We start from the raw sequence: 9,525 nt of genomic DNA, 5'->3' as shown, positions 1-9,525 counted from the left end.
GCCCAGCTCCAGGCCCTCACCTGGGGGTGTTTACGGCAGAGTTGGAGCTCCCCAGCCCTGTTCCCACAGCCATGGGCAGGGCGGGAACTGCGAGTCACCTCCTCTCTGGGGAGCCAGGGTTAGGCAGGTGGTGCAGGAGGAGCCTGAGCTGTAGGTGCCGGGGCCCAACGCAGCCCTTCTCCCCATGCGGGGCTGAGAGGACAGTGGCCGTCTTTCTCCAGCCAGGGCTGAAACCCAAAAGCCATTGTCACCTCCATTGGAGCTGATTGTCATGGTTTAATTTCAGTCGGCAACTAAGCACCACGCAGCCGCTCGCTCACTCCCCCCCCACCCGGTAGGATGGGGGAGAGAATTGGAAGAGCACAAGTGAGAAAAACTCGTGGGTTGAGATAAAAACAGTTTAATAATTGAAATAAAATGATAATAATAATATGATAATAATAATAATACACAAAGCAAGTGATGCACAGTACAATTGCTCACCACCCGCCGACCGATGCCCAGCCAGTCCCCGAGCAGCGGCCCCCCCGGCCAGCTTTCCCCGGTTTATGTACTGAGCATGACGTCACATGGTATGGAATGTCCCTTTGGCCAGTTTGGCTGTGCCCCCTCCCAGCTTCTTGTGCACCTCCAGCCTTCTCAGTCAGTAGAGCATGGGAAGCTGAAAAGTCCTTGGCTGGTGTAAGCATTACCTAGCAACAACTAAAACATCGGTGCGTTATCAACTTTGTTCTCATCCTAAATCCAAAACACTGTACCAGCTACTAGAAAAGAAATTAACTCTATCCCTGCCGAAACCAGGACACTGATACATCCCACAAGAATGGGGATGGGGGCGAGGTACCATCAGTGGAGAGGGGCAGTCAGGGGGACCCAGCTCGGGTCCTCGAGCACCCGTTTTCTCCTAGTGCTGTTTCCTGGGCCTCCCTTTCCCTGCCCTCTCCTCCTGGCTGGGCTCGCCCCAGCCCCAGCCCCAGCCTGTTGCGGCAGTTCATGCTCAAGACCTTATTGCGGCTTTCCTCCCTCCTACACATCCCCATCCCCCAGCTCGGAACCTCTGGGGCCCTCCCCGACACATCTGCACCGGTCCCATTGGTGGAGAGCCACCGCCATGACTGCTGGGCTGGTTTGAAACGTGGAACCCCACGGGTGCTTCCTCCTCCAACAGTCACTGCTGCTGCTGCTTCAGCCTTGCCGCATGCACCATGCAGCCCCCTCACCTCCTCTTTCTCCCCCTCCTCCTCCCTGGGATGTGGGCAGACCCAGAGGGTAAGTGGGAGCCCTGGCTCACCCCAATTGCTCTGATCCCACTGTCAGAGGACCCCACAGGTTCTTCAGGGGAGGCACGGCCAGGCCACTGTCCCCTGCATGGCGGGGGATGATCCCCAGCACCAAAGGGCCACCCCCAACACGCAGCACCCAAAGGTGCCCTGTCCCTGCCCACCCTCTCTGTTCCTGCCTCCAGCTCAGGGCTTCATGCCCCACCGGCTCCAGCACAGGGGCTTGGGCACACCAGCAGAATTGGGGCCAGGGGTCCCCAGCCAGGCCTGGGATGTTGGGGTTCCCCCAAAGGTGCCTTCCTCCTCCAGGGAGCCCGTGGGCACCAGGGGCGGGTCTCAGCTCCATGTGCTGCCGTGGGCCCCTTCCAGCAGCCCCTTGTTCGTTGGGGAGCTGCACCTGCGAGAGGGTGTTTCGGGTGCTGCTGTCGCATAGAGCGTTTCACCACAAACCCGTGAGACCTCACGTTTCCAGGGGAGTGTGTGGGGGTGGGCAGCAGCAGACATTGGAACGTGGGATTGATCTCTGGGCTGGGCTACTCTTCTGACCCTGTCAGGGTTTGGTCTCCTTGAGCTCCCAACACCCGGGAGGCCCCAAACCTGGACGAAATGCCCTTTCCCCTCCTCCATCCTCCACATCCTCTGCGCCGTGTGCAGGTCTCTGGCAGATCCAGGTCCTGGCACAGGTGCTTCTTCTGGGGGAAGCATCGCCCCAAACAGGCACTGAGGTGCCCCCACCATCCGCTCTGCACAACCGGACAGCAGGCGCTGGGCAGGAGGGAGGCGGGGAGGGGAGGGGACGAGGTGCCTGAAATCCCGTACGGGAGAGAAATACTTTGTTGAAAGTAAAATAGAGAAGGAAAAAGAGCAGCAGGGGCGGAGGAAGTTCAGACAGGAAAGCAACCCTGAGCGGGCGAGGAGGTGGGAATCCAGCGAAGACATGGCTGGGGGGTTGCCCAGGCAGGGTCAGGTGCAGGCTGCTGGGGGTCCCATGGTGTGGGGTGAAGAGCATAGAAAATAGTTTGACCTGAAATCCCGTACGGGAGAGAAATACTTTGTTGAAAGTAAAATAGAGAAGGAAAAAGAGCAGCAGGGGCGGAGGAAGTTCAGACAGGAAAGCAACCCTGAGCGGGCGAGGAGGTGGGAATCCAGCGAAGACATGGCTGGGGGGTTGCCCAGGCAGGGTCAGGTGCAGGCTGCTGGGGGTCCCATGGTGTGGGGTGAAGAGCATAGAATCATAGAATAGTTTGAGTTGGAAGGGACCTCTAAAGGTCATCTAGTCCAACCCCCCTGCCGTGGGCAGGGACATCTTCAACTAGATCAGGTCGCTCAGAGCCCCGTCCAACCTGGCCTTGAGTGTTTCCAGGGATGGGGCATCCACCACCTCTCTGGGCAACCTGTGCCAGTGTTCCACCACCCTCATCACAAAAAATTCCTTCCTTTTATCTCGTCTGAATCCCCTGTTTCCCCTCCAGCGCCCCCACTCATCTCCTCTTTCCTGCAGCCCTTCCCATCCCCACCCTCTTTCCCAGCAGAGCCGCAGGTTTTCCAGCTGCTCCAGACCAGCTTCTTTGCCAACGTCACCTCTGCCGAGGTGTCCTTTGTGGCTCTCTTGGGGGACGTGCCCGTCTTTGCGCTGGATCCTGCCAGCTGGAACATCCACTTCCACTGGCCCTGGGCCCGCCAGGCCTCAGCCGAGGGTGATGTGGAGAAGCTCAAGTCCCACTCCAAACTCATTCTGCGCAATATGATCCGATATGTGCATGAAACAGCCCAGCAGGCACAACTGGACTGTGAGTACGGGGACAACCCCAGCCAGAGCCCCAGCCCCTTTCTCCGGGTTCCAGCTGTGCCCTCCTCCCCACCGGGGTGGCATTTGTGGGGTCTCTTAGGGTGCAACAGCTCCTGAAAGGGTAATGGGAAACGCTGTGGCTGACGGGGCACATGGCTAGCAGGGACGGGGAGGGCAGCGCACCAAAAACACCCCTCAGGGCTCCTGCCATCTGGCACGGGGGAACCCCTCTGCACACCAGGGAACTGCCACCAAATTTACCAGGGCTGCAGGACCCACACAGCACGGAGCAGGGAAAGAGAAAGTTGGGGGCAAATATTTTGGGGACAACATTCTGTTTGAGCAACCGCCCCACGCTAACTGGCCCCGTATCCACTCCGGCCTTCCAAGGGACTGAGGGCTTGCAGGGTGTCCCAGGGCTTCCTGAAGCATGGCCCCCTGCTGCCCATTGCACCCCGCTGCCCATCGCACCCCTGCACATGCCTCCAGCCACATCCCGCCTCATGCCACCCATGTCCCTTGGCAGACCCATTCGTGGTCCAGATCCGTGCGGGCTGTGTGCTGCACCCCAATAGGACAAGCTGGGGCTTCATGGATGTCGGGGTGGGCAGCAGAGACCTCATAGCTTTTGAGATGGAGAGGCAGCGCTGGGAGCCCCGGCAGCCATCCCCACTAGCAGAGCTCGTCAGCCAGTCCCTCAGCAGCAAGAAGGCCATCGCGGGGCTCCTGGAGCACCTCCTTTCCATCTCCTGCCAGAGCTACATCCTCACCCTGTGCAGGTACGGGAGGGCTGATCTGGAGAGACAAGGTGAGACCACCCCAACCCTGGCACAGCCACCCCAAAGCCCCACACACACTGGGGCCAAGCTGTGCCCCACCAGGGCTCCCCCCACCCCTTGGCTCTCGCCCCCCAGAGCCGCCCGTGGCCACGGTCTTTGCCCGCACACCCAGACCAGACCAGCTCCTGCTGGTTTGCCGCGTCACCGGCTTCTACCCACGGCCCATCAGCGTGGCCTGGCTGCGGGATGGCCAGGAGGTGCCGCCGGGCCCAGCGCTCAACACCAGCACCATCCTGCCCAACGCCGACCTCACCTACCAGCTCCGCAGCGTCCTGGCCGTGGCCTCCTATGACGGGCACAGCTACACCTGCCGCGTGCGCCACCGCAGCCTGGGCACCCGCAGCCTCCTCATCCCATGGGGTAGGTGCCCATGAGCATGGGGCACAGGGTGCAGGTAGCAGCCACTGGCCCTGCAAGGGGCAGCTCCTGCCTGGTGCTGCCACAATCACATGGCCGCCCTTTTCTCTCCCTGTCCCAGAAAACCGCAGCACAGCTCCAACCGCTGGCATCGCCATTGCAGTGCTGCTCCTTGTGGCCGCAGCCTCTGCCGGGGGGTTTTGGTGGTGGAAGCGCAGGTGAGGCCTCCCTCCTACCATCTGCTCTCAGGTTTATGGGCAGATGGGTCGGGCCAGGGGTTGCAGCAGCAGCAGCTCTGCAAGGATGAACTTCCCGGCCCCGAGTGCAGCTCACGGTGGCCCCACCTTGCAGGAAAGGTGATGAGGCCACATGGGAGACCCGGGAATTCATCATTTGAGGCCTGGCTGCCCGGCCAGCAACGAGCTCCCTCGCCGCCAGCTCTTCCTGCTCATCTCATCTCCTATCCCTGACCCGTCAGCACCGACAGGGATTTGCTCTGGAAAACCACTGCATTAAACAGCGACAAACTTCCCCAGCTGCACGTGGCTCCTGTGGCTCTCACCCTCCTTCCCCCTCACGACAGGAAACCCCCCAGCATGCTGCAGAAACCCCACATTGTGGCCAGGAAGACTCTCCCTTTTCCTGGACACTGGCCAATCTCCCCTGGCACGTCAGGAGAAGCAATTCCTCCGCCAACCTCTCCCACATCTTGGCGTCTCCGTGGCCAGCGTCTGTCCCTGGCAGAAGGGCACTGACAACCTGGGGCCAGACCAGCATGGGGCCACTGAGTGGGATGGGGGACAGAGCAGGCCACAAACCAGGGAGAGATGGAGGGGATTTGAGCTGTTTCGCTGGGGAGAGAAGGGGAAGGGCGGACCCAAGTGACATCTCCAATCCCCTGAGGCGGGGAGGCGTTTCGAACAGGTGCGAAGCCGCTCCAGCTCCATCTCACCCCCGGTCCAGGATGGTTTGGGGTCGGGATCTCCTCCACTCCTGACTCCTGCCCCCATGCCTGACTCCTGCCCCTGCAAAAGCTGGAGGGATGGGGGACAGTCACCCTCCCAATATGCCTGACAGCCATGAAAGAGCCACGCTGAGGCTCTGGGGGACTCTGTCTTTGAGCGACATGCCCCCAAGAAGAGTGACATGGTGGGTTGACCCTGGCTGGATGTCAGGTGCCCACCAAGCCACACTACCACTCCCCCTCCTCAACTGGACAAGGGGGAGAAAACACGACAAAAGCCTCGTTGGTCAAGATAAGGACAGGGAGCAATTACCGCCACGTGCAAAACAGACTCAGCTTGGGGAAATTAATTTAATTTATTGCCAGTCAAAATCAGAGTAGGATAACGAGAAATAAGAACAAATCGAAAACCACCTTCCTCCCACCCCTCCCTTCTTCCCGGGCTCAACTTCACTCTTGACTTCTCTACCTCCTCCTCCCAAGCGGCACAGTGGGACGGGGAATGGGGATTGCCGTCAGTTTATTATGCATTGTCTCTGTCGCTCCTTTCTCCTCACCCTGCTCCAGCGTGGGGTCCCACCCACAGGAGACAGTCCTTCATGAACTTTTCCAGCATAAGTCCTTCCCATGGCCTGCAGTTCTTCACAAACTGCTCCAGCATGGGGACTTTCCACAGGGTGCAGTCCTTCAGGAACGGACTGCTCCACCACGCGTCCCCTGCGGGGTCACAAATCCTGCCAGGAGCCTGCTCCAGCGTGGGCTCTCTGCAGGGTCACAGCCTCCTTCAGGCACATCCACCTGCTCTGCCGTGGGGTCCTCCATGGGCTGCGGGTAGATATATTCACCACAGGCTGCACGGGTACCATCGCTGCTCCAGTGCCTGGAGCATCTCCTCCTCCTCCTTCACTGACTTTGCTGTCTCCATAGCTGTTTCTCTCACGTATTCTCACTTCTCTCTCCCAGCTGCTGTTGTGCAGCAGTTTTTACCCCTTCTTAAATATGTTATCACAGGGGCACTACCAACATTGCTGATTGGCTCAGCCTTGGCCAGCAGCAAGTCTGTCTTGGAGCCGGCTGGAACTGGCTCTGTCGGACATGGGGGAAGCTTCTGGCATCTTCTCACAGAAGCCACCCTTGCAGGCCTCCTGCTACCAAAACCTTGCCACGTAAACCCAATACTCTCTGCCAGGGGTCTACAGAGTAAACCCCTGGGGGTTACCACGGGAGGAGGTGAAGGCCACCACGGGCCGGGCTCAGCCTACATCTCCTTGCGTGTTAGGGTGCTGCTGCAACCAGGAGGGATGACTTTGCACCCACCCAAATTCCTCTGGTACTCACAGCCGCCAGCCAGAGCACCCCAGCCCGGCCCTCTGCCAGCCACACCACCTCCCCCTGGGGAACACATCCGGACAGGCCCTCCCCAAAACCTCAGCACCAGCCTCATTGGCTGCCGGGGCCACCCCATGACACTGGTACCACCAGAGCTGCCCAGGCAGAGCAGCCCTGGGGAGAAGTGTGCAGTCACGGCTCCTGAGGCCCCTTCCTCCTCCTGCTGCACTTGCTCCTTCACACTTGCCACTGGCACCATGCAGCCCCCTCGCCTCCTCCTTCCTCTTCCTAGAAGTGTGCAGTCACGGCTCCTGAGGCCCCTTCCTCCTCCTGCTGCACTTGCTCCTTCACACTTGCCACTGGCACCATGCAGCCCCCTCGCCTCCTCCTCCTCCTCTTCCTTCTTCTCCTCCTCCCTGGGACGTGGGCAGATCCAGAGGGTAAGTGGAAGCCCTGGCTCACCCTACCCTGCTCCCATCCCTGCACTGCGGGACCCCACAGAGGTGGCAGGGGGTGGGCACAGACAGCGCCACTGTCCCCATCACCAAGGGCCCCCCCCCCCCAGCACCCAAAGGTGCCCCATCCCTGCCCACCTGCTCAGGGTTCCCTGCCCCACACCATCCTGCCCAGTCCAGCACCACTGGCACTGGGGTTCAGGCGCCTGAGCAGCCAAGGGGCAAGGGGTCCCTCAGCCAGGCCTGGGGTGCTGGGGTGCCCCCAAAGATGCCTTCCTCCTGCAGGGAGCCTGTGGGCAGCAGGGGTTCTCAGCCCCTCACGGCACAACAGCCCTGCACTGGGCTCCAACCCCTTGAGCAGGTCCTGGGCACCGCCCTCAGCCTGCGGGGTCATTTCTCTTGCAATCGAAGGGTTCCTGGATCCTCTGCATTCTCCCCCTGTGAAACAACGCTCAAAGGTTCCTCCTGCAGCTACAACAAGCCTTCCACCTGCCTCTCCAGCCTCTGTTTCCCATTCCAGGGGCAGGCGCTCACCACGCCCTGGCCAGGGGGGCACCCACTGCCCCAAAACAGGCTTCACTCTGCCCTGCTTACTACCGGAGCCTCATTCAGCACTGCAGCATCTAACTCAGTCTCCTGCCTCCTCTTCAGTCTCGAGCATTGCCCGGGAGCCCCTAAACTGGGGCGAGATGCCCCTCCCTCCCAGCCCCCCCAGCCCCTGCACTGTGTACAGGTCTCCAGTGGATCCAGGTCTGGCACGGGTGCTGCTTGCCGGGGGAAGCATCACCCCAAAACAGCACCAAGGTCCCCCCTGTCATCCCTTCCACACGGCAAAGTGACAGCTCCCAGAAAGTCACATTGGGGCGGTGGATGGCTAAAAAGAGGAAAAGAGAGGAGAAGCATGGAGAGGCTCAGAAAGGCCATGGAAGGAAACTGCAAACTGAGTGAAACCGGGGGACTTCCCCCACCCTGCCTGTCTGCCCCATCTTGCCCTGCCTGTCCCCAGGGACACTGCAAGCCACCCTTCCTCTCGGGGCCGCCCACCAGCACTGGAGCTGGCAGTCCCCCAACATCCTCCTTCATCCTCATGCACCCCAATGCCGCTTCCTCTCCCCACTTTCCCCACAGGCTCTTGGAAACTCCACCTTTTTCGAACCACTGTCTTCCATAACACCAGCTCTGTGGATGTGTCGGGCTGGGCCACCCTGGAGGACATTGTCTTTGTTAAGCTGCAGAAATACACCTGGAACATCCTCTACCTCCAGCCATGGGTCTACCCGTCCCTGCCTGCAGCAGAGTGGGAGAACCTGCAAAACCTGTTCAGGGCCTATGTGCAGGACTTCAACCTGTACCTGTCCAATGATGCCAGGCTGTACCAGACATCCTGTGAGTATCAGGTGCTCAGCACCTCCTCACCCAAGGCAGGGAGCTGTGAGAAGGGGCTCAGAGCAGTATCAGGTGCTCAGCACCTCCTCACCCAAGGCTGTGAGAAAAAGCTCAGAGCCACCACCAACAGCTTTTCCAAACTGGGGCTGGCAGGAGGGTAGGGAATGGGCCTCATCCTGTACCAGCAAGACCCCCAAACCACCATGTCCTGTGCGGAGGTGACATGGGTCCATCCTGGTCCCCAGCACAAAACTTGGCTGCGTTCAGCTCCACTTACGCCCTCACACCAGCCCCTGCTATTGCTCTCCAGGCACCCCAAATCCCACCAGAGAAGTCGTCTGAGAAAGGAGTAGAAGGCCAAAGGGGCCTCTCTGCTCATGCCTGTGGGACAGGACACATGGATCCAGCGCCTGGCCCCACACGCTGGTGCAGCGCTGGTTAACCAAGGGCAGGGCGCCGGGCAGAGTGCCACCATCCTCCTACTTGCCCGCACTCCATGTCCCATCACTCCCCCAAAGCAGTGCTTTCTGCTTTGCCACGGCTCTCGACCCTGCTGTGGGCAGGGGCAGCTCGAGGACGACGAGCTATAGGGTTCAGGACAGGTTTCTCACCCGCAGGGCTTCCACCTGGTGTAAAGCAGAGCAGCAACGTGGGGGGAATAGAATAGAATAGAAGAGAATAGAATAGAACAGAACAGAACAGAACAGAACAGAACATTTCAGTTGGAAGGGACCTAATGATCATCTCTTCCATGTACCATAGAATAGAATAGAACACAACAGAACAGAACAGAACATTTCAGTTGGAAGGGACCTACAATGATCATCTAGTCCAACTGCCTGACCAATTTAGGGCTGACCAAAAGGTAAAGCAAATTATTAAGGCAAAATTATTAAAGCAAATTATTAATATAATAGATATTATATAATTATTAATTATTGTTATTCTCAGTAGCACCCAGAATTATCTTCTCCATAATTTTTCCAGGTACTGAGGTTAGACTAACAGGTCTGTAGTTTCCTGCGTCTTCCCTCACACCCTTCTTGTCAATTGGAATAACGTTGGCCAGCTTCCAGTCAGCAGGGACCTCCCCAGACTCCCAAGACCTTTGGTAGATGATAGAGAG

The 9,525-nt window shown here is 59.2% G+C and overlaps 2 protein-coding genes across 2 annotated transcripts in view; both read left to right on the top strand.

Annotated features, from left to right (window-relative positions):
* Positions 1-1,205: 1,205 nt before the first annotated feature.
* On the top strand, positions 1,206-4,662 carry LOC103901658 (T-cell surface glycoprotein CD1b-3). The gene is made up of 6 exons (XM_009282575.1): positions 1,206-1,269; positions 2,813-3,070; positions 3,596-3,877; positions 3,984-4,268; positions 4,387-4,483; positions 4,617-4,662. The coding sequence occupies exons 1-6, from the start codon at positions 1,206-1,208 to the stop codon at positions 4,660-4,662; spliced, it is 1,032 nt and encodes a 343-aa protein (XP_009280850.1).
* A 3,553-nt stretch (positions 4,663-8,215) lies between these two features.
* LOC103901663 (T-cell surface glycoprotein CD1b-2) overlaps positions 8,216-9,525 on the top strand; it is a gene marked incomplete at its 5' end in the record, with an annotated part of 2,736 nt that continues 1,426 nt past the window's right edge. Inside the window, one exon of the mRNA XM_019472925.1 lies at positions 8,216-8,399. Coding sequence (XP_019328470.1) covers positions 8,216-8,399 — 184 coding nt within the window. The remainder of the gene's footprint in view (positions 8,400-9,525) is intronic.

Source organism: Aptenodytes forsteri, unplaced genomic scaffold, assembly GCF_000699145.1.
Source record: "Aptenodytes forsteri isolate BGI_AS27 unplaced genomic scaffold, ASM69914v1 Scaffold438, whole genome shotgun sequence".
NCBI lineage: Eukaryota > Metazoa > Chordata > Aves > Sphenisciformes > Spheniscidae > Aptenodytes > Aptenodytes forsteri.
This window is presented reverse-complemented; position numbering and strand designations above follow the sequence as displayed.

Bases quoted from the DNA above. Each gene is read 5' to 3' on its own strand.
- LOC103901658 (XM_009282575.1), top strand. From the start codon at position 1,206: ATGCAGCCCCCTCACCTCCTCTTTCTCCCCCTCCTCCTCCCTGGGATG. The intron at 3,071-3,595 runs GTGAGTACGGGG...GTCCCTTGGCAG, and splicing joins CCAGCAGGCACAACTGGACT to ACCCATTCGTGGTCCAGATC. The intron at 4,269-4,386 runs GTAGGTGCCCAT...TCCCTGTCCCAG, and splicing joins CAGCCTCCTCATCCCATGGG to AAAACCGCAGCACAGCTCCA.